This window comes from Pleurodeles waltl, chromosome 7 (assembly GCF_031143425.1).
Source record: "Pleurodeles waltl isolate 20211129_DDA chromosome 7, aPleWal1.hap1.20221129, whole genome shotgun sequence".
Taxonomy (NCBI): Eukaryota; Metazoa; Chordata; class Amphibia; order Caudata; family Salamandridae; genus Pleurodeles; species Pleurodeles waltl.
The window spans coordinates 1,460,563,434-1,460,588,023 of NC_090446.1; the positions used below are offsets into that span (position 1 = coordinate 1,460,563,434).

Genomic DNA, 24,590 nt, shown 5'->3' on the forward strand with positions numbered 1-24,590 from the left:
AAACACTAGTTATAAGCACAGAGAAATTTCTAAAATAGTAATGTAAATTCCGAATATACCACTGAGCGGGATTTCTCTCTACCATTCCAAGCATATCAAACATGCCCATGCTACTCCTTTCAGATCAGAAATTACCACTTAAAAATAATAAGTGAATTCCCAATGCTAATTAATGAGAGGAGCAGCCCTCACAGTAGTGAAAAACTAAATAGGCTGCTTGTCACTACTAGGACATGCAAAACATAAAAGTGCATGCCCTACCTTTTATATACACAGCACACTACCTTAGGGGTGACTTAGGTGTAGTAAAAAAGGAAGTTTAGATTTTTGGCAGGTAGTTTGAAAAGCCAAGTCAATGTGACAGTAAACTACGCACACAGGCCCTGCAGTGGAAGGCCTGAGGCGCGCTTGAAAGGCTACTTCAATGGGTGACGCAATGAGCTATGCAGGCCCACTAGCAGCATTTACTTTACAGGCCCTGGGTATATGAGATACCGCTTTACAAGGGACTTACAGGTAAATTAAATAAGCCAAACAGGATTTTTGCTTATATTTTTCCTCCATGTTTATAAGGGAAATGGGACTGAATTTTTTAGGTGTGGTCCTTTTCATCCTTGGGAATGACCACAATAGCGGGTTCAGAAGCAGATCCTGACACACAGCTGGAAGTTTTGAAATGAGACGGGGTCAATTCTAGTGCATCAATGATTGTAGAGGCAAACGCTTTATAGAATTCAATTGGATAATACTCTAGTCTTGGTGCTTTACCAGATGGAATACTTGTAATGGGGAGATTAATCTCTTCTCTGGTAAATTAATCTTTCTGGTGGCTACCCTACCTAAATGGAGATGTGTGAACTTAGAATAACCATTAATAACCAGTGGACCCAGATAATTATGCAGAGGTGCTCCCGCACTCTGCTATGTGGAGCCACTAAGTATATGCTTAATTTATATTGCCCCAGAAGTGAAAACGCAGAGCCGCATATAATCACCACCCTGCAAGCTGAAGTCAGTCTCTTGTCATTTACCTTTATGCACCCTTAGACAAAGAGCGTAAAAAGCTGTTGGTAACTGTGTTTATCGTTAATATGGGATCTTTTTAGATGTTAACAGAGGCCACTCCACAGAACAGGGAGGTGGTAGGGCAGTACGGAATACAGGGAGTGCAGAATTATTAGGCAAATGAGTATTTTGACCACATCATCCTCTTTATGCATGTTGTCTTACTCCAAGCTGTATAGGCTCGAAAGCCTACTACCAATTAAGCATATTAGGTGATGTGCATCTCTGTAAAGAGAAGGGGTGTGGTCTAATGACATCAACACCCTATATCAGGTGTGCATAATTATTAGGCAACTTAACAAAAAACAAATATATACCCATTTCAATTATTTATTATTACCAGTGAAACCAATATAACATCTCAACATTCACAAATATACATTTCTGACATTCAAAAACAAAACAAAAACAAATCAGTGACCAATATAGCCACCTTTCTTTGCAAGGACACTCAAAAGCCTGCCATCCATGGATTCTGTCAGTGTTTTGATCTGTTCACCATCAACATTGCGTGCAGCAGCAACCACAGCCTCCCAGACACTGTTCAGAGAGGTGTACTGTTTTCCCTCCTTGTACATCTCACATTTGATGATGGACCACAGGTTCTCAATGGGGTTCAGATCAGGTGAACAAGGAGGCCATGTCATTAGATTTCCTTCTTTTATACCCTTTCTTGCCAGCCACGCTGTGGAGTACTTGGACGCCTGTGATGGAGCATTGTCCTGCATGAAAATCATGTTTTTCTTGAAGGATGCAGACTTCTTCCTGTACCACTGCTTGAAGAAGGTGTCTTCCAGGAACTGGCAGTAGGACTGGGAGTTGAGCTTGACTCCATCCTCAACCCGAAAAGGCCCCACAAGCTCATCTTTGATGATACCAGCCCAAACCAGTACTCCACCTCCACCTTGCTGGCGTCTGAGTCGGACTGGAGCTCTCTGCCCTTTACCAATCCAGCCACGGGCCCATCCATCTGGCCCATCAAGACTCACTCTCATTTCATCAGTCCATAAAACCTTAGAAAAATCAGTCTTGAGATATTTCTTGGCCCAGTCTTGACGTTTCAGCTTGTGTGTCTTGTTCAGTGGTGGTCGTCTTTCAGCCTTTCTTAACTTGGCCATGTCTCTGAGTATTGCACACCTTGTGCTTTTGGGCACTCCAGTGATGTTGCAGCTCTGAAATATGGCCAAACTGGTGGCAAGTGGCATCGTGGCAGCTGCACGCTTGACTTTTCTCAGTTCATGGGCAGTTATTTTGCGCCTTGGTTTTTCCACACGCTTCTTGCGACCCTGTTGACTATTTTGAATGAAACGCTTGATTGTTCGATGATCACGCTTCAGAAGTTTTGCAATTTTAAGAGTGCTGCATCCCTCTGCAAGATATCTAACTATTTTTGACTTTTCTGAGCCTGTCAAGTCCTTCTTTTGACCCATTTTGCCAAAGGAAAGGAAGTTGCCTAATAATTATGCACACCTGATATAGGGTGTTGATGTCATTAGACCACACCCCTTCTCATTACAGAGATGCACATCACCTAATATGCTTAATTGGTAGTAGGCTTTCAAGCCTATACAGCTTGGAGTAAGACAACATGCATAAAGAGGATGATGTGGTCAAAATACTCATTTGCCTAATAATTCTGCACTCCCTGTATGTAGTTATATAGTGTGTCCACCAGAAAGGGCACTATTGAAAGTATCTTATCCCTCTGATGGATACTTCTAACCAGAGATTTCCAACAGTAAAATAGATACCAAATCAGTACCTACCCAAGATGAAGAGTCAGTGGAGTGGACTCAGACCATAAAGTCTCACAGAACCAAATGGGTTAGGGAGAGCAAAGAATGTCAATAGAGTGACAAACTGCCCAACGTCAAGCGGGATCACAACTTTCAGTAAGAATGCCATCCGAGACCTCAGTACCAGTTTGTCTGGACATAAGGTGTTCGTGGGTGATTTACTGGAAAAAACAGCAGTTCACTCATTCTACGAGCTGACAAACACAATGAGGAAGACACAACTGAAGGTCTAAAGAACCAAGCGAGCAACCATGCATAGGCTCAAAAGACATACACATGAGGAATGTCAAGACCAATTGAGAGTCCTAATGTAATGTCACAAACTGTTTGGTAGGGAACATGTGTGTTAAACATTTCATGAATCTCATCACAACAGATGTTTTGAACAGGATAGTTGGTACAACAAATGTAGAAAGGCCAAAAAGGCCAACAAATAACCTCTTATACTGCCCACTGCAAGGCCTCGCTGGGCTAAAAATGAAACAAATAAAAGGATGTTGGACTGCTTCAACTACATGGGGTCAGTGTTCCAGGCACTACAGCAGTTTACGAACTTATCTCAGAGCCCAAATAGATGGATTTTGTGGTGTGGTTTCTAGTGTCAAAGATAACATCCACCACTTCAGGGAGCAGATCAAAGGCAGTCAATTGCCGCTGCTCAGTCTTCACGCATTGACACATAAGTTGTTGAGAGTCGGATAGAATAGAAGGTAGGTCATCCTCCCGAAGTGGTAGCCTGATTGAAGGACAGATGCTCATGCCAGGAGTTCCAGGTACCACATTCTCCTGGTCCAATCAGGGCCACTAAGATCATAGTTGTTCGTAGTCTTCTTCTGAATTCAATACAGAAGAGTTAGTGGGTGGAAGCTGTACTTTTTTCCATTCCAGCTGGAACGCGTCTCCTAATAATTGCCTTCGCGGAAACTCCAGTGTGCAAAACTGTTCACACTGAGTACTCGATGGTGGCGAGAACATCTAACCAGGGCTTTCCCTGCTGGTCAAATATGCCCTTTACCACCTTTGGAGCAGGCACCACTCATGATCTGTCAGAAGGAGACTGCTCAGTTTGCTTTTTCTGGCATTCCGGCTCCTGTCAGGCAGTTGCCGACCTGGAAGAAGTTCTGGCGCTTTAGCCAACTCCAGAGATGGAAAGTCGCTTGCACATGACCCAGGGTCCGTCACATAACTTTGCTTGTTGCAGTACCATATGGCAGAAGTTTTGTCTATGATAATCTGCACCTGCCGCCCCTTGATGGATAGCAGGAAAGCCTTAAGGATTAGATGAATGACTCGTAGCCCAATAGTTTGATGTGGAGCCGGCTCTCCATTGGAGACCAGAGACCTCTGAGATCTCCACCTCCCCACCCCCTCAGTGGCCTCCTCTCACCCCATAGCAATGCATCCATCGTCATTGTCTCTGGATGAGGAAAGTATTGTAGTCTGCCACAGGACATATTGTGATCAGTTAGCCACTACTGCAGATCTCAAAATATCTCCAACGAGATCTGCATAGTGTGACAAAAGGCGGGCTTGATGCTAGGCAGACTGGGATTTTAGGTTCAATTACTGAACCTGCATGTGCCAACTGGCATTGTTGACAAGGAGGCACAAGGCTAAAATGCCAAGAAGTCTCAAAGCCACCTTCACTGGGATCCTGAATTGAGCCTAAATGTCCCAGACTTGTTGCGGCAGTGGAAAGCCCTGAACTCTACCATGTCCAATATTACCCGAATGCATAGAAGTCTATGATGGAATAAGGTGGGACTTTGGCTCGTTTATGGTAAACGATGTTAGGAGTTCCGCTGTTGCCTTAAGGTGGTCTACGACTCACTGCAACAAGCTCCTTTCAACAGACAATCATCAAGGTACAGGAATACAGGAAGTCCTAAACCTCCAAAGATGGACATTGACCGTTGCAAGAGGGTTGCTGGTGAGGCCGAAGGGAGCCCAGCAAACTGAAAATGCTCCTGATTCCCCTTGAACTGCAAGTAAAGCCTGTGGTGCTGCAGGACAGGTAAATGAAAATACACCTCCTTCAAGTCCAATGACACCATCCAGTCTGCAAGGTCCAGGACAGAAAGAATCTGAGCCAATGTGAGCATTGTGAATTTGTTCTTACAAAGGAAGGCATTCCTGTGGTCAGCGGCCCAAGAAAGGCGTGAAGCCCCCATCTTTTTCCAGGATAAGGAAAGAGTAGGATTAACAACCCCGCCTGTCCCCAAATTCAGTACCCACTTTATGGCACCCTTGGTGAGCAATTTGCATACCTCCTGTAGCAGGATGGAAAGAGGCCCTCACAAAACTTGTTCTGGTGTGAGAGAAATATTGGGCAGGCCAGAGAAAAAAGGTAGGCCACAGTTCTTTTGAACAAGTTGTGAGATACATACGTCGAATGTTATAGATCACCAACCTGGGAGGAATCTTGCCCCCTCCACAGTAGGGCATTGCCACTGAGGATAAACTAAAGTGGGTTGTTGGTTGCTGTAGCAGAAGAAGAACTGGAGGACTGCTGCCCGTGTTGACCGGTAAGCAGACTGCTGGTGCCACATCTACAGCCCCAAAAAGACTGGGCTGTCTGCAGCCTGGGAAGACTGTTTGCAGTGCGCAACAATTCCATGGAATGTACCATAGCTGTAATATCTTTAAAATGATCTAACGCAGAGTACGCCTTCACTCCAAAGAGGCGAGACCTATCAAATGTCACATCCATTAGCCATGCCTGTACATTGTCTGAAAATCTGGTTGATCTCATTAAGGCATTTCTATGAAGTACAACACTAGTAATGCGTGCCCTGCCAATATGGTCTGTGGTATCCAAACTTGCACAAATTACATACTTGGCCAGATCTTGCTCATCATGGATGGTCTGAGCCAAAGAGGGCCTGGGGTCCTTCGGAACCGCCAACAATACAACACTGGCCATGTTCCAAAGAGCAGGTCTAGACTGGCCCAACGGACAGACTGGGTTTATGGATTCAGTGCCAGGTTGGAGCAAGAAAACATTTGTTTACCAAAGGCATCAAAATCCTTTCAGATTTTCTGTTTTGATTCACCTTACTGATCAAGGTCCATATGATGAGACTCTGGAATAGGGTGCTTGGTTTGAAAATCTGGGTCAAGGAGTGCAGGCATTTGTCGCTGTGCCATGTGGCGGTAAACAAGAGTGCACAAACATGCTTTCAATCAGGTAGGGTGAATAAATGAGAGCAAGGGCTCAGATGCTGCTGGCCCAGGGTGCAACATTTCTGTCAAAACATCTCTTTTCGTTTCAGTGAAGGGCAGCTGTAATGCTAGTACTTCAGCTGCACTCCGAACCACCCCTGTAAATGAAGAACTTCCACTTCCACTGGTGGCCCATCTGTTGAGTCAAGCTCTGTCTCAGGATAGGCATCAAGCCAGCTGGCTTTTTGAAAAATGAAGGTATAAGACATCATCAGCATAAAATGTGGGCGAGCTTGCCATCCACCGCAACACCATCATCATCAGTATCCTGAGATGAACACTGCTCTGGCATAGGGTCAGTGCTAGAACCAAAAAGAAAATGGAGCCTCTGCTGATAGTTGCAATAAGGTACAAATACAGGTTTAGAGTCAGGCTCCCTGACTACTGGTTGTCAAGCCTGAACAGACAATGGTTCAGGGTACAACATTGGTTTTGTCACCAGATCATCAACTGGTACTGAAGTCAGGGAGGCAGGCACTGGTTTGGATTCTGGGCGCCACTGTAGAAGTCTGTACAGGAGTTAGTACAGACCCAGTAACGGACCCCAAAGGTAGAGACTGCAATGGGGAAGGACCAGATGGTGGTACCCTAACCAGGGAAAGACCTGAAGGGGCACTAGAGGCAGCCAGAAAAGCAATAAAGATTTGCGGCATGGCATCTTTGAAGGCATTGATCTGCTGAGGGGTTAAGATTTGGCCAGGGGAACTCAGATGCATCAAGACTGACTGAGGAATTGGTTTGTGCCTGGTGACCTTGAGGGCCTGAGACTTTAATCTTCATACCTTTGCATCTTTTCTATGGTGTCAGAGTGGCGAGATGGGTTTAAGTCATGCTTTGTTTTCCTATGCTTCCATTTACCCAAAGATTTTGAGTGGAAAGCGGAGCAGTTGCGGGAACTGCCCAGTGATTGGGGACATGACTTGAAGCAGGACCTGCATAAAGATTTAGTTTTGTGTTTGGCGACATAAAACGTCATCTCCTAGCCTCTAGTTGCCTTTAGGTGCATTAGGGCTCATTTATCACGTGACTGAGATATGTCTAGAGCCCAAGCACCAAAGGCAAACGTCATGTGCGTCTGTTACCGACATCCTGTTACAACTTGAATCCTATTATTATTGTTGGGGATATTGTGCCGTAGCACACTTTTCAAAAGTTGTCGCAGGAGTTGGTAGAAAAGGGATAAGGTGAGAGTGGAACTCAGGATCAACGTCGGACACTTTCAGACACGTTTCTGACCACATGGAGTGAGTCTTTGTGCTCTTGGTGGCCAGAAACAAAGCCTGCCCTAGGTGAGGTGCTTCACACCTCCCACCTACAGGAACTGTAACACCTGGCGGTGAGCCTCAAAGACTCAGGGCTCTTGTTACTGCACCCCAGGGCACTCCAGCTAGTGGAGTTGCCCGCCTACGGACAAAGCCCCACTTTTGGCGGCAAGTCCGGCAGGAAAATTAGGGAAACCAGGAAGGAGTGACCACCCCAGCTGGGACCACCCCTAAGGTGTCCAGAGCTGAGGTGATGCCCTCCTTGCAGAATCCTCAATCTTAGTTTGGAGGACAGGGACCAATAGGGTTAGGTCTGTGTCCCTCTCCACAAAGGGAGTGGACACAAGGGGGGTGTAGCCACCCTTAGGGACAGTAACCATTGGCTACTGCCCTCTGACCCCCATAATGCCCCTAAATCCAGGATTTAAGGGCTACGCTGAATCCAGTTGTCAGATTCCTAGCAATCTCACAAGAAGAAAGAAGAAGGACTGCTTAGCTGAAACGCCCAGCAGAGAAAACAGAAGACGAAAACTGACTTGCCCTCCCAGCCGGTCTCCAATTTCAAAAGTCCTGCAAAAGAAAGCGATGCATCCTGTGGCTCTGGGGACCTCTGCCAAGCCTCCAGAGGACTGCCTGCATCATAGAGAACCAAGAACTCCTGTGGACACTGCCCTGTCCAAGAAGAAACTACACCTAAGGACTCTAGAGCCTCCCCGGATCCGCGAGTCCTGACCACTCTGCACCCAACACGCACGGCCCGTGTCCAGGTGGCCCAACCGACTAGAGACAATCCCTAGGCGATTCCTAGCAAGTGCCCACCCTGGGTTCACCTCTTCTCTCCTCCATGAGAACGCCTGCAGCATGAATTCAGAGGACTCCTCTGACCGCAACAGCACCGGACGACGATACCCGTTGCCAAAAGGTGCACTACACCCCAGCCCCCTGGCCTTGAGGAACCTGACCTCCAGTGCAGCAACGTTCAGCAGGCGGCCCTCGTTCTAGTCCAGCTTGCAGCAGCTAAGTGACCCCCGGAGTCCCCTCATAGGAAAGCATTGGGAGCCCGATGCTGTCTGCACCTAACTGCCCCTGCGCCACTGAGGGCATGTTTGGTGCTGACCTGTGGCCCCACTGGTGCTTCTCTAAACCCCCCACGTCTGCCCTCTGAAGACACAGGTATTTACCTGGAAGCAGACCTGAATCCGAGTGCCCCCAGTCTCCTTAGGAGCCCACATTAAATTTGACTTAACTTTGACCTCTGCCCCAAACTGTGGACTACCTAACCTTTGGAGACTGGAACTGTAAGTTGAGTACTTACCTCAAGACCGTACTAACTTTTCCTCCCCTCAGGAACTGTTTCTGAAAATTGCACTGTGTCAACTTTAAAAAAAGATTTTTGCCATTTATTCAAAAACTGTACAACTTGCTGATTCTAATCAAAGTAATATTGATACATATGTGAAGTATATATTTATTGATGTACTATCCTGCAACTTGAATCTTGCGATTCTAGAAATAAATTAACAAAATATATTTTTGCTATATTACAACAATTGGTCTGGAGTTAGTCATTGACTGTGTGCTTCTTCTATTGTCTGTGTGTGTACAACAAATGCTTTGCACTACCCTCTGATAAGCCTAACTGCTCGACCACACTACAACAAAAGAGCATTAGTATTATCTACTTTAATTTCTGTTAATCCTCTGGGGAACCTCTGGACTCTGTGCACACTATAACTCATTTTGATATAGTATATACAGAGCCAGCTTCCTACAGGGATAATCCAACGTGTGGAAACTGCAGTTAGAAGTATTCATCAGAAATAAAAGTACTTCACACCTCTGATGAAAGCTGAACACAAGCCAACACTAGAGGAATGCTGCAGGAGACACAGATTGTGGACTCTATTTTCCTGATGAAAAGTCCAAGGTGCAAGGGCCAGTTGTGTTCACAAATGCTTCTGGTGAAGGCCAGAAAGTGTGAGAATGTGATAAGCTCCAGTGTTTCTCCTTGGAGGACATGGCAAGCACAACATTTACCATCATCCCCTCGGACCAACTGCAAACAAAAGAATGACAGACGTAAGAGATTGGTAATGATTAAGGCTCCCGGATTCCCGTTTTTATGGATTTATACAGATAAATACAGACAGAAACCAGTCTTTTCCATTATCTGTCAATATTTATATAAACGGAAAAATATGTAAGATAACAAGCAGGTTTTATTTCTCAGTGGTGGTGTGATACAGAGGTGAAGCGTTTTGAGAGGTCTGTACAAGTGGAGGGGGGGAGGGGAGGAGATGACCTTCAGAATGTTCGACATTCTTCGAACCAGTAATATCTACCTATGCTTTTTAGGTATGTTTTGTTAAAAGAAAATAGCTTGAGAACTATGCAAGTGCAGTAACTCAACTGCTGGTTACAGGCTTCTCAAAGCAATTGCTCAGGGGGTTGAGTTTTTGCTGCAGTGACCGGCGTCTGACCTACATGAAAATGGCTACAAATCCAGTAAAATAGCTTTCTGGATATTGCACATGCTGCACAAATGGGTTCATATGTTGGTATGCGATCAAAAATATTTAGATTTTATGTTAAATCTCTGGTGTAACATGACTTCAACCCCTGCAAACAGTGAAATTGTATCTTGTGCTCCTCAGAGTCTCCAAATATCTCTTTAACAAATAAACAAGTGGAAACTGTCTCACTTGTGAAATTGTTGCTGTAAAGCACTGGTTTTTAATGTGAAACGTTTCTCTTCAAAAGAGCCATCAGCTCTTCACCGGGTTCATTTAATTAACGCCTTTGTCTTCCACTGTCTTTTCAAGTACATTTTCTCTTAAATAAATGTGTAAAAATGTCGATTGCATCTTCTTCTTTCTCCTGCATGAAAAAATGTATGTGGAAAAATAATGATAAAATGAATAAGAAACTATTACTATCTCGCAATGCACCTGCTTGTAATAAATGACTGGGGGGGTGGACAGATCTGGCATACCAACTGGAGCTTCGGACGATGGGTTACCCCAGGGTGCTTGAGGCACTATTCGGCCGTCCCATCCCCCGTGCGACCCCTGAAGTGACTAAGACGGTTTTGTTGGGCTGGCGCGAAGCCCAGGTGTCAGGTTGGTGGGGCTGTCTCACCCAGCAGACCCCATTATGGCATGTGGGGTGGTTGGCAGAGGTTTCAGCTCTGGAGGGATTTAAAAGATGGGACAGCATAGGAATCTCCATGCTTGGAGACGTTTGGGTGGGGCCGCGCATGCGATCCTTTGAGGAGCTCCAGCGACTTTTCTCACTTAACAAGACTCAGTTCCACAGGTACCTGCAGCTCCGTCATGCGTTACAGGTGTATATCCGGGCTGGGGAGGTCATCCCTGAGTTCAGTCCCATGGAGGCGAAGGTGCTGATGGGGAGTCTGGGCGGGGTCTCACGGATCTACCGCTCCCTGATTACCAACACCGCTCGGCCACTGGAAGGGCTTCATCGGAGGTGGGAGGAGTGGTTGGGTCCTATGGAGGAGGACTGGAGGGAGGCGCTGATGGCCCCTCGGGCCTTAACCATGGCCACTCGCTTTCGGGTGTTACAGACCTACTACCTACACACAGCCTACCTCACGCCCCTCAGGTTACATAGAGCGGGCCTCTGGCCCGAGTGGACTGTCCTCGATGCTTGGGCCTGGATGCCGATTTTTATCATAAGGTGTGGACCTGCCCGACCATCGCGGCCTATTGGATAAAGGTAACAACTGAGATTTCTGGGGTTCTGCATGAGGAGGTGGAGGTGGCTCCATTGCCACTCTTGCTTGGGGTCATGGGGGAAGGGGGGGGGAGTTGGAATCTAGAAGAGCCGATCGAACCTTCCTGGGTGTGGCATGTATGGTGGCCAAAAGAGACATAGTGGCGGGCTGGAAGGCAAGGGCAGCACCGACGTTGGCCAGATGGCGGCGAGGAGTAGACTGGTGCGCTCAGCGCAAAAAACTTCTATATTAAGCAAGGGGGTGCCCAAACAAATACAATAAGGTGTGGGGGAAGTGGGAGACAACATGGTGTACTTAATTTGCACATGGGCCGGGAACGGCCAGTCGTGTGGAGTCTGCTCCTAGCAGGAATTCGTGGGTTTTTAGAATATGTCTGTGCAAATTGTACCTTTGATGTAAAGTACTTTATAGTAGCTTGCGCGGGGGCGTGGGAGGTGACCCGGTTGTTGTTTTTGTATTATGTTGTGTATTTTATTGTTTTCACAAAAACCAATAAAGTTCTTTATAAAAATAAAAAAAATGAATAAGAAATAAAGATGGATCAATACTGACGGAAATGTTAAAAAATAAATACCATAAAAGCGGTAGCCCTAGTAATGATTAATGTGAACCCAGAACAGTAAGATTTAAATACCTCTTCAAAAAACCTGGACAAGGGCTGGCTTATATTGCATTGTACGTTGATTATATAATGGGTCATGCTGTAGGTGTGCCAAAGAGTAGTATCAGACTAGTGGAATGCTATGTAGTGGGGGAGTGTGTGATTCTATTAGTGGTGAATCTGTGTGAGAAGTCTTTTTGCATCAGTCACCAGAGCTGACCTTGACCTATCCTGGACGCAGCACTGGGATTAAGCAGAAAGCGTAAGAGTCGCGCAAATAGTAATTGTGGTCATCTGGTGTCCATAAGTTATTTTGCAGGTCCTGTGTACACTTATGATTTTCTTTATAACTTTTTATAAATCTATCTGGGTGGGCTGCGCTATATTCATCCTTGATATGATTTTCAAATATCTAAGAATGGTTGGGCAGCAGATCTCCAGCCATTGGTTGCCTGTAAGTTTTGTTGTTGAATGGTTGGACATGATGAGTTGATATAGGATTTTGCATCCTACTTTATCGTGAAACAGTTTTGTTATGGGTGCTTCAACTTGGCTATTAGGGTCTATGTAGCCTTAAAGGACGGTGTCTTCTGTGGTGCGGGAGTACTATCTCTGGGTAACTGGCATGAAGAAGACTGCCTTCCATCTTCACACCAAGATACCAACACTCCCTCCTTGCAACCAAAAGTTTTCAGTTTCCCCAAGTGGTTTGTGTCATGTTTAGACAACAAAAAGAATACATCATGATATTTGTGGATAACATTTTCAAGGAATATATAAAATAAAACTTTAGAAATGTAATCAACACTACACATCCAATACAAAATAAGGCAAAAAGCAGTGATTAAATACTGGCGTAAAACAAATTCAATCAAGTATAAGAGGGTGGTTGAAGAAATTAAAAAAAAATAAAAAAAATACTTGCAATAAATTACTGACAATTGATCACAACTGAAGTCAAAATGAAAGACGTTAAAAACTCTCAGAAAGAGTGAACGGGAAAGAGTGAAAGATTATAAAAATATACCATGACATGCCATTGAAGAAAGTTAAACATGGTGTCTGCTTTTAGAAGCTTTTGACAGCTACCAAAGTATCTGCTTTTAACCTCTTCGTTGCGTGGCCGACGCCCACACACCATCCCTGGTGCGGGTCACGACCAGTGGCCGACACCAGGAAGGGTATCAATAAAAAAAATGTAAACCCCCCCCCGGGAGACACAATTAATTTTTTTATAAAAAGGTAGGTGCCCCCTGGGGGGGTGGGGGGGGCGGAAACCCCCCCCCCCCCCCAGGGGATTGGTTTTTTTTCAAAAAAATAAAAATAAAAAATAAATAAAATGACAGGGGGGTCGCCCGTGGGCAGGGTGACCCCCTGTGGGGGCTATTTTTTTTTTTAGATGTTGTAGGGTTTCCCTGGGGGCCATTTTGGCCCCCAAGGAAACCATAAAACAACTAAAAAAAATAGATCTATATATAGATCTATATTTATATATCTATGTAGATAGATATATCTATGTACATGGATATATCTATAGATATATCTATGTACATGGATATATCTATAGATATATCTATGTACATAGATATATATATATATATATATATATATATATATATATATATAGAGGTAGATCTATATATACCAAAGATATTTATAAAGTGTGCTACTCACCTGTGAGGGTCTCAAGGCGCTTGGGGGGAGGGGGGGGGGGTGGGGGGAGGGAAAGGGGCTGGGAGGTTCACTGTTCGAAAAGCCAGGTTTTGAGGCCCTTCCTGAAAAGAAGTAGGTTTTGGGTCTTGCGAAGGTGGGTTGTGAGGGCGTTCCAGGTTTTGGGTGCAAGGTAGGAGAAGGATCTGCCCCCGGTGGTGGTGTGTTTGATGCGGGGGACAGAGGCGAGAGAGAGGTCAGCTGAGCGGACGTTTCGTGTGGGGGTGTGGAAGGTGACTCTCGTTGAGGTAGGCAGGGCCTGTGTTGTGGAGTGATTTGTGTGCGAGGATGAGGATCTTGAAGGTGATCCTTTTGTCAATGGGGAGCCAGTGGAGGGATTTGAGGTGTGGAGAGATGTGTTCGTGTCGGCGGAGGTCGAGGATGAGTTGTGCTGCTGAGTTCTAGATGCGTGTAGTTTGCGCTTGAGTTTTAGAGTGGTGCCGGCGTAGAGGGCGTTTCCGTAATCAAGCCTGCTGCTGATGTGTGCGTGAGTGACAGTTTTTCTGGTCTCTGTGGGGATCCATTTGAATGTTTTTCAGTATACGGAGTGTGTTGAAGCATGAGGAGGTGAGAGCGTTGATTTGTTGGGTCATCGAGAGGGAGGAGTCTAGGATGATGCTGAGGTTGCGTGCGTGGTTGGCGGGGGTGGGTGCAGGGCCTAGCGTGGTGGGCCACCATGAGGGGTCCCAGGTGTTTTTGTGTGGGCCAAAGAGGATTATTTCGGTTTTGCTTGAGTTGAGTTTCAGGTGATTGGCTGTCATATATATATCACTTTTGTCAATATGTGTGTGGTTTCCCTGGGGGGAAAAGGGTCCGACTTGTCTAGTGGCAGTTTTAGTGCCATAAAGAAGCGCAGAAGGTTTATATGCCTACTGCAAAGAGCAAATCTGTATTTTATGTAAATAGCTGAGTACATTAGCAAAGTCTATGGAGAGATGAAGGGCACTTTTGCTGGGTGGTAATGAGGGAATCCGAGGAGGAGGGAGTGGGAGCACCAATAATGATTGTTGGACTGGGCGCAGGAGGTGCTAAAGACTGTGACGAATGGTATGTGACAAGGTGTTTTTTGAGTGTCTTGAAAGTACGTGCTGATTGAGGGAAGAAGCGCAGGTAAGGTGGCCTCTACTGTTGCACGTATCTCACACACCATCGATTTTGTGACTGTCTACGTAGGCTAGTGTTTTAGAGCAACAGTTTAGCCAATAGCAGAGATGGCATCTTGATGGATGACTGCTGCCTGCACTCGGGTTATAGAGGACCGCTCTGACATAGAATCAGAGACTGAGACATCAGATACTGAGACAGCATCTGAGGGATAGGACAATGGCGCAGACTCTGAGAGTGATTTTTCAGTCAGAGGAGTCCCATTCGATAACTCCTCTTCCAGTACATTATGAGGGAGGTGATGAGGACAGTCCTGCTGTCCCTTCGCAAGCTGTTTGTGCAACTGGGTAATAGTGGGTTAGGCCAACCCAGAGAGCAGGTGAATGCGGCGGCAAGCAGAGAGAGAGTGCTCTCTTGGGAGCTCCCCAATTTAGTTCAGCCCCAAATTCCACCACCCAAATCATATTGTGGAGACATCAAAATTATCCATGGCAAAACAAACTGGTTTTGTAAGGCAGGCACCTGTGTTTTTGGTCCTGGATTCGGCGGCCATATAGAGAAACACACTAAACCCAAACATTTCTGGAAACTAGACATTCGGGGGAGTCCACAGAGGTGTGACTTGTGTGGCTTCCCCAAAGTTTTCTTACCCAGAATACCCTGCAAAGCTGAAATGTTGAAGTAAAAAAAAAAATTCTCGCATTTCTGTCACACAAACTACAGGAATATGCTGGGATCCACAATATTCCTACCACCCAGTGACTCCTCACCTGTCCTGATAAAAACACTACCCCACTTGAGTGCCTACACCTAGTGTCTGTGTCAGGAATGGATCACCCCAGGGTCAACAGCTGCCTCACGTAAGGACCAACATTGACCGTTGTGTGATCTATTCCTGTCGCAGGCACCAGGCCTAACCACACAAGTGAGGTATCATTTTTATCGGGAGGCTTGGGGGAACGCTGGGTGGAAGGAAATTTGTGGCTCCTCTCAGATTCCAGAACTTTCTGTCACCGAAATGTGAGGAAAACTTGTTTTTTTAGCCACTTTTTGAGGTTTGCAAAGGATTCTGGGTAACAGAACCTGGTCAGAGCCCCGCGAGTCACCCCATCTTGGATTCCCCTAGGTCTCTAGTTTTCAAAAATGTACAGGTTTGGTAGGTTTCCCTAGGTGCCGGCTGAGCTAGAGGCCAAAATCTACAGGTAGGCACTTTGCAAAAAACAGCTCTGTTTTCTGTGATGTGTCCACGTTGTGTTTTGGGGCATTTCCTGTCGCGGGCGCTAGGCCTACCCACACAAGTGAGGTATCATTTTTATCGGGAGACTTGGGGGGACGCTGGGTGGAAGGAAATTTGAGGCTCCTCTCCGATTCCAGAACTTTCTGTCACCGAAATGTGAGGAAAACTTGTTTTTTTAGCCACTTTTTGAGGTTTGCAAAGGATTCTGGGTAACAGAACCTGGTCAGAGCCCCGCGAGTCACCCCATCTTGGATTCCCCTAGGTCTCTAGTTTTCAAAAATGTACAGGTTTGGTAGGTTTCCCTATGTGCCGGCTGAGCTAGAGGCCATAATCTACAGGTAGGCACTTTGCAAAAAAACAGCTCTGTATTTTGTGAAAAAATGGGATGTGTCCACGTTGTGTTTTGGGGCATTTCCTGTCGCGGGCGCTAGGCCTACCCACACAAGTGAGGTATCATTTTTATCGGGAGACTTGGGGGAACATAGAATAGCAAAACAAGTGTTATTGCCCCTTATCTTTCTCTACATTTTTTCCTTCCAAATATAAGAGAGTGTGTAAAAAAGACGTCTATTTGAGAAATGCCCTGCAATTCACATGCTAGTATGGGCACCTCGGAATTCAAAGATGTGCAAATAACCACTGCTCCTCAAAACCTTATCTTGATCCCATTTTGGAAATGCAAAGGTTTTCTTGATACCTCTTTTTCACTCCTCATATTTCAGCAAATGAATTGCTGTATACCCAGTATAGAATGAAAACCAACTGCAGGGTGCACCTCATTTATTGGCTCTGGGTACCTAGGGTTCTTGATGAACCTATAAGCCCTTTATATCCCCGCAACCAGAAGAGTCCAGCAGACAAAACGGTATATTGCTTTCAGAAATCTGACATCGCAGGAAAAAGTTACAGAGTAAAACATAAAGAAAAATGGCTGTTGTTTTCAGCTCAATTTCAATATTTTTTTATTTCAGCTGTTATTTTCTGTAGGAAAACCTTGTAGGATCTACACAAATGACCCCTTGCTGAATTCAGAATTTTGTCTAGTTTTCAGAAATGTTTAGCTTTCCGGGATCCAGCATTGGTTTCACACCCATTCCTGTCACTAACTGGAAGGAGGTTGAAAGCACCAAAAATAGTCAAAATGGGGTATGTCCCAGTAAAATGCCAAATTTGTGTTGGAAAATGTGGTTTTCTGATTCAAGTCTGCCCGTTCCTGAAAGGTGGGAAGATAGTGATTTCAGCACCAGAAACCCTTTGTTGATGGCATTTTCAGGGAAAAAACCACAAGCCTTCTTCAGCGGCCCTTTTTTCCCATTTTTTTGGAAAAAACTAAATTTTCACTGTATTTTGGCTATTTTCTTGGTCTCCTCCAGGGTAAACCACAAACTCTGGGTACCATTAGAATCCCTAGGATGTTGGAAAAAAAGGACGCAAATTTGGCGTGGTTAGCTTATGTGGACAAAAAGTTATGAAGCCCTAAGCGCGAACTACCCCAAATAGCCAAAAAAGGGCTCAGCACTGGGGGGGGAAAGGCCCAGCAGCTAAGGGGTTAAGGAAGACTAAAGACAAATGATTTTACGGAGAGATATTTTATACGCTCCATCCCATGATGGTGAGGGTAGTCAGAAGAATTTAATCAAAGGTAGATGGAAAGTACGAAAACCTTCGAGCAGTCAGCTAATTAAAGAACTGCATCAAGGCCTAGAGGAAGGACAGCTCCATCCATCCCTGGCACCAACCCCCTCATCCTTTCCGGCCGACCCCACTCACCGTCTGCTTCTGCTCAGGCGTCAGAGGGCTGGCTCGAGATGGGTGGTAGTGGCCCTTGGTTTGGCCTGTTTCTGGAAAGGGGTTTCCTTGGTTGGAGAACACGGCATTACTGTGAGGAAGAGCAAAGAGTTTTAAAAAGCAGGAGGCTGTCTGTCGGCTCTCCCTAGTGAAGGGACAGGGAAAAAGAGCACAAAGAAAAAAGAGACAAGGTTGGAAAACTGAAGATACATTGAAACTGTCACTGGAGAAAAAGATAGAGGAGAAAATGGGGGTCTGGGTAGATCGAAAAAGGGCAGGAATATTAAAGCACCGTACAAGACAAGTCAATAAGCTTCAGTGATGAGCTGCAGCTCCCCTGCTATTTCAGACACAGGTCTCTGCAAATGAGCAGCAATCTGGACCTGCAGCTACTGCTTCTAGTTCACCACTGGGGTGAAGGGATAAAGGTGGTTGCATTGTGCTTCCTGCCTCCCAGTGCCTAGAAGCGCTTTGGAGCGCTCCTCCTTGTACTCTAAACAGCTGTAGGGAGAGAACTCAAGAGCCTAGGGCTCACCATCCTATAACTTGTGGTTATTAGCCTATCGCCGCACGAAAACATAGCTGCACCCTAAATTAAAGGACCCCCATCCTTCCAGCCTACCAAACGGCCCAGAGAGAGCCTCTTCCAGGCAGGAGCTGAGAAGGTGACCAGCTGTTAGTAAGTTACAGACCACAGACATTTGTGACGCCCAAAGAGTGTCAGCCATAAGCCCCCATTCTATGTCATGTTACCCCTTGCACCCTGACCCACACTGAGATCTGTTGGAAACACTAACAATTACCTATCACACCTACAGGGTAACTGTTGGCCTCTTCAGAGAGCTACACGGTTAGCAACATCACAAATGGGCATAAGTGCAATCCTGTGTAGTGCTTCCTTCAACTGCTACCCCCATTTTCGCAGAATTTAGGAGAAGGTGAGGCTGAACAGTTCCGTTTCTTTGGCATTTCCTATTTAAATTCCGCCTTGAAGCTTAGAGTCAAGGTGTGCCACAAACTGAGATCCTAGACTTACCAGTGTCTACCTTCACATTTCATCCATGTGATGGCTTCTCGAATGACCAGGCATGGAGGTGCAGATGACAAGATTCTAGCTGGCACTTAGTGAAGTCATGGTTTTAGGAATTAGCCCTGCCCTGAGTCCATGAGAGCCTCTGTACAGGCAAGAGGCAATGTCATTGCAATGCCTGTGTTCAGTGGATGTCAGTGGAGCGTGTTTGTGTGGTTTCTTTATAGGGCTTTGAATACAGAGAATACCGACTATTGCAATGGGTGGACCAGAGGACAGAAGAGAGGAGATAAAGGTGAGAATCTGTAGTCATTGAAACAAATTCCTGGATTTAAGATATATTGAACTCAATGAACACCTGGAGGTCTCCTAACCCAAGGTATTTTAGTGTCTGAATTCGGTAACTCCTGGTATATGTTAGAGGTCTTTCTACTTTGGTTAGAGGCCTTCCTTTCGCACTTGACCCTTTTTGCTCTACGGACGCTGTTGGCAGCCCGCGCCTCAGCATGCTTACCATGAAGCTCACTACTTTAGCAGGACCTTAACCTTTCGACTCACAAGGTTCGATTTTTTTTTTTTCAACACAGCCAGCTCCAGGATATATCAATTGCTGTAAATGAGAATTTGCAGTCTGCATTTTTTTTTATCATGCAATTTACCAATCTTGGAAGGATTGAAGACTTAGTCAGCCATGTCGGGATTTGAACTTGTGGCCTCCAGATCACTGCAAGTCCCAAAGGCCAGATCACTGCAAGTCCCAAAGGCCAGATCACTGCAAGTCCCAAAGGCCAGATCACTGCAAGTTCCAAAGGCCAGATCACTGCAACCCAGATCACTGCCTGTTCCAAAGGCCAGATCACTGCCTGTTCCAAAGGCCAGATCACTGCCTGTTCCAAAGGCAAGCGTTCCGCTCACTCTTCCATCCTGTTGGACTTGGCGACCAGCCTTAGTCTGCTTGCTCGGACAGGGGTCTGATTCTCCTTGGGGGAGGATATACTCGAACAAAATTTCAGGCTCGCCATCGTTCTGGTGTCAGATTGCTCCGAGAGCTGTCTCACACTCTCCTAAGTTTGTTTTTTGAAGTGTAACAAAGCTGGAGTGTGAATAATCCAAGACAAGGTGGTAGGCAATTTAACAGGTTAGAAAAGTGAAGCAAAATAAGGGTGCGGTAGGTAGGGCAGGGGCAGCGCTATTTGTTTCTCTGTTGTGTACACACAAGGTGTGGAGGGCGTCTCCAGCTGTGTGTGCTTATACCTGCTTAAAGTTTAGTGCATGCATATTTTCTTACAGAAACCGTGCAGCTAGCTTAGGGTCAGGTATGTCAACCTACACGTTAAGGACATACATACCCAGAGCTTTTTCTTTGGCTATGGCATGCAGGTGGGGATGCAGCGTGGCTTACAATGGATTCAGAAACCTAAGCCTTTGCGCTCTGGTGGGCACATAGGAGGCTGGACTGGCTTGTAGTGAGTACCTAGGGGTACTTGCACCTTGCACCAGGCCCAGTTATCCCTTATTAGTGTATAGGGTGTCTAGCAGCTTAGGCTGATAGATAATGGTAGCTTAGCAGAGCAGCTTAGGCTGAACTAGGAGATGAGTGAAGCTCCTACAGTACCACTTAGTGTCATATGCACAATATCATAAGAAAACACAATACACAGATATCCTAAAAATAAAGGTACTTTATTTTTATGACAATATGCCAAAAGTATCTCAGTGAGTACCCTCAGTATGAGGATAGCAAATATACACAAGATATATGTACACAATACCAAAATATGCAGTAATAGTATTAGAAAACAGTGCAAACAATGTATAGTTACAATAGGATGCAATGGAGACACATAGGGATAGGGGCAACACAAACCATATACTCCAAAAGTGGAATGCGAACCACGAATGGACCCCAAACCTATGTGACCTTGTAGAGGGTCGCTGGGACTATTAGAAAATAGTAAGGGTTAGAAAAATAGCCCACCCCAAGACCCTGAAAAGTGAGTGCAAAGTGCACTAAAGTTCCCCAAAGGACATAGAAGTCGTGATAGGGGAATTCTGCAGGAAAGACACAAACCAACAATGCAACAACAATGGATTTCCAGTCGAGGGTACCTGTGGAACAAGGGGACCAAGTCCAAAAGTCACCAGCAAGTCGGAGATGGGCAGATGCCCAGGAAATGCCAGCTGTGGGTGCAAAGATGCTGCTACTGGACAGTAGAAGCGTAGGTTTCTGCAAGAACGACAAGGGCTAGAGACTTCCCCTTTGGAGGACGGATCCCTCACGCCGTGGAGAGTCGTGCAGAAGTGTTTTCCCACCGAAGGACCGCCAACAAGCCTTGCTAGCTGCAAATCGTGCGGTAAGCGTTTTTGGATGCTGCTATGGCCCAGGAGGGACCAGGATGTCGCAAATTGCGTCAGGAGAGAGAGGGGACGTCGAGCAAGACAAGGAGCCCTCTCAGCAGCAGGTAGCACCCGGAGAAGTGCCAGAAACAGGCACTACGAGGATGCGTGAAACAGTGCTCAGCCGAAGTTACACAAAGGAGTCCCACGTCGCCGGAGACCAACTTAGAAAGTCGTGCAATGCAGGTTAGAGTGCCGTGGACCCAGGCTTGGCTGTGCACAAAGGATTTCCGGCGGAAGTGCACAGAGGCCGGAGTAGCTGCAAAAGTCGTGGTTCCCAGCAATGCAGTCTGGCGTGGGGAGGCAAGGACTTACCTCCACCAAACTTGGACTGAAGAGTCACTGGACTGTGGGGGTCACTTGGACACAGTTGCTGGATTCAAGGGACCTCGCTCGTCGTGCTGAGAGGAGACCCAAGGTACCGGTGATGCAGTTCTTTGGTGCCTGCGGTTGCAGGGGGACGATTCCGTCGACCCACGGGAGATTTCTTCGGAGCTTCTAGTGCAGAGAGGAGGCAGACTACCCCCACAGCATGCACCACCAGGAAAACAGTCGAGAAGGCGGCAGGATCAGCGTTACAGAGTTGCAGTAGTCGTCTTTGCTACTATGTTGCAGTTTTGCAGGCTTCCAGCGCGGTCAGCAGTCGATTCCTTGGCAGAAGGTGAAGAGAGAGATGCAGAGGAACTCGGATGAGCTCTTGCATTCGTTATCTAAGGAATCCCAAGAGACAGAGACCCTAAATAGCCAGAAAAGAGGGTTTGGCTACCTAGGAGAGAGGTAAGGCTAGCAACACCTGAAGGAGCCTATCACAAGGAGTCTCTGACGTCACCTGGTGGCACTGGCCACTCAGAGCAGTCCAGTGTGCCAGCAGCACCTCTGTTTCCAAGATGGCAGAGGTCTGGAGCACACTGGAGGAGCTCTGGGCATGTCCAAGGGGAGGTACAGGTCAGGGGAGTGGTCACTCCCCTTTCCTTTGTCCAGTTTCGCGCCAGAGCAGGGCTAAGGGGTCCCTGAACCGGTGTAGACTGGCTTATGCAGAAATGGGCACCAAATGTGCCCATGAAAGCATTTCCAGAGGCTGGGGGAGGCTACTCCTCCCCTGCCTTCACACCATTTTCCAAAGGGAGAGGGTGTAACACCCTCTCTCAGAGGAAGTCCTTTGTTCTGCCATCCTGGGCCAGGCCTGGCTGGACCCCAGGAGGGCAGATGCCTGTCTGAGGGGTTGGCAGCAGCAGCAGCTGCAGTGAAACCCCGGGAAAGGCAGTTTGGCAGTACCAGGGTCTGTGCTACAGACCACTGGGATCATGGGATTGTGCAAACTATGCCAGGATGGCATAGAGGGGGCAATTCCATGATCATAGACATATTACATGGCCATATTCGGAGTTACCATTGTGAAGCTACATATAGGTAGTGACCTATATGTAGTGCACGCGTGTAATGGTGTCCCCGCACTCACAAAGTCCGGGGAATTGGCCCTGAACAATGTGGGGGCACCTTGGCTAGTGCCAGGGTGCCCTCACACTAAGTAACTTTGCACCTAACCTTTACCAGGTAAAGGTTAGACATATAGGTGACTTATAAGTTACTTAAGTGCAGTGTAAAATGGCTGTGAAATAACGTGGACGTTATTTCACTCAGGCTGCAGTGGCAGGCCTGTGTAAGAATTGTCAGAGCTCCCTATGGGTGGCAAAAGAAATGCTGCAGCCCATAGGGATCTCCTGGAACCCCAATACCCTGGGTACCTCAGTACCATATACTAGGGAATTATAAGGGTGTTCCAGTAAGCCAATGTGAATTGGTAAAATTGGTCACTAGCCTGTTAGTGACAATTTGTAAAGAGAGAGCTTAACCACTGAGGTTCTGGTTAGCAGAGCCTCAGTGAGACAGTTAGGCATCACACAGGGAACACATACCTATAGGTCACAAACTTATGAGCACTGGGGTCCTGACTAGCAGGGTCCCAGTGACACATAACAAACATACTGAAAACATAGGGTTTTCACTATGAGCACTGGGCCCTGGCTAGCAGGATCCCAGTGAGACAGTGAAAACACCCTGACATACACTCACAAACAGGCCTAATGTGGGGGTAACAAGGCTAGAAAGAGGCTACTTTCTCACACAAGAGTACTCCTAAGATGAATTAGAAGTTCTTGTTATACTCTGCAGCAGATGGCCACACTCTAACAATTACTTTAAGATATTAGGCATTCCATAGTAGTTACTCTGTAGTCTTGATACAACCTATCCCTTCCCTTCTTTTGCTCCCTGTTTTTGTGGAGAGTTTTGATCCTAGTGGGGACTGTGTTGTCGAGGATGGTGAAGGAATGGTCTCCAAACTGTAATCATAGCATGTAGGTTCAGATAGTAAGATACAAGTCCCAAGCGTTCTTCTGGTGCCAAAAAATCTGATGAAGACCATTTCTGAATTAAATTGATTGCTGCAGTAGGGAAGTACAAGAATACGGTGACAACGGTACCATCGAGCGGCATCTCGCATGGTCCAGAGTTGTTATGGGACATTAGAAAATGAAGCTGGTGCATTCTGGGTAGTACTTGGTTTGGTAAGGATGTTGTTACGAGGGTCTTGACACTGACAAGACACACAGCCGCAGAGACAAATACTCCCCCTACACCTAAGATATGAACCAGTAGTGGTGTTGTGTAGCCATCTCGGTTATAGCTCCATGCACGTTATTTTAGCAAAACCAGGCCTGCAGCTGTGCACTTTAACCTAGATATATTTTATTCAGTTTTGTTTATTATTTTAAAAATTGTCACATTTGCAGTCTTGTTTTATTTCTCTCTATCTAGCTGTTCTTTGCCTAGGCCAGCACTGCGTTCTTAAACAAGACATTTCTTTCACTCTGTGCTTTTCTCAAGGCTGCAGTAAGATACATAGCCGGTAAACGTGTTAACGCTTTGTCTCTGGTATTCATAGAAAAGGTACACATCCTTACGTAGGGACATTTTCTTAGAACATTAGCTGTGTTATTATAAAAACACTTCTCCGTCCCATACACATTAGAGGGAGATTCCAGCCAGATGACCATGACTGTATGCTTCCTTACAGATGCTTATGCAGACTTCAAGCCTTTGCTCAGGTATGGGGGCTGATGTCTTCCCAGGGGAACCTGAAGGGCAGAACTAGAGCTTAACATGCTGTGCTCTAACATAGCCGAGGTAGGAATTAGTATATCAACTCTAGTGACAATATGATAGCGTTATTTTTATGCTTTACTCTCCTTGTCACAATTTTAATCCTGTCATGCTTTATCGTCCTGGTTATTGCAGTACATGCTTTATTATCTAAGATGCAGTTGCTTCATTAAAACCTTATTGAAACATATACTGCCTCTGCTTGTCCTTGTATATGTGAGACTAATGTAACTGAGAGAAATAGATGCAATCTGAGTGACCACGATTTCCCTGAGGAGTCAATTGTGTCATGCGCGACTGCCCAATCATCCCTGCTCTTGGGCATAGATGAGGCACTGCTAGTTAGCCAGAATAAAAAACCCGGATTAGGCCAACAGGTGTCACCTGCAGTGGATTAGACTCAGTCCCCCACATCGCAGGCGATTATGCCGCTCAAATCCAGTAGTCTCATTAGAATAATGA

At 46.1% G+C, this 24,590-nt stretch overlaps 1 protein-coding gene across 3 annotated transcripts in view; it reads right to left on the reverse strand.

Moving 5' to 3' along the window:
* PROSER3 (proline and serine rich 3) overlaps positions 1-24,590 on the reverse strand; it is a 103,758-nt gene that overhangs the window by 61,262 nt on the left and 17,906 nt on the right. For 2 of the 3 annotated variants that reach the window (XM_069201133.1, XM_069201131.1), the window contains exon 3: positions 17,522-17,684. In XM_069201133.1, the coding sequence (XP_069057234.1) occupies positions 17,522-17,684 (163 nt within the window). The remainder of the gene's footprint in view (positions 1-17,521; positions 17,685-24,590) is intronic. The other variant, XM_069201132.1, reaches the window with a different exon arrangement.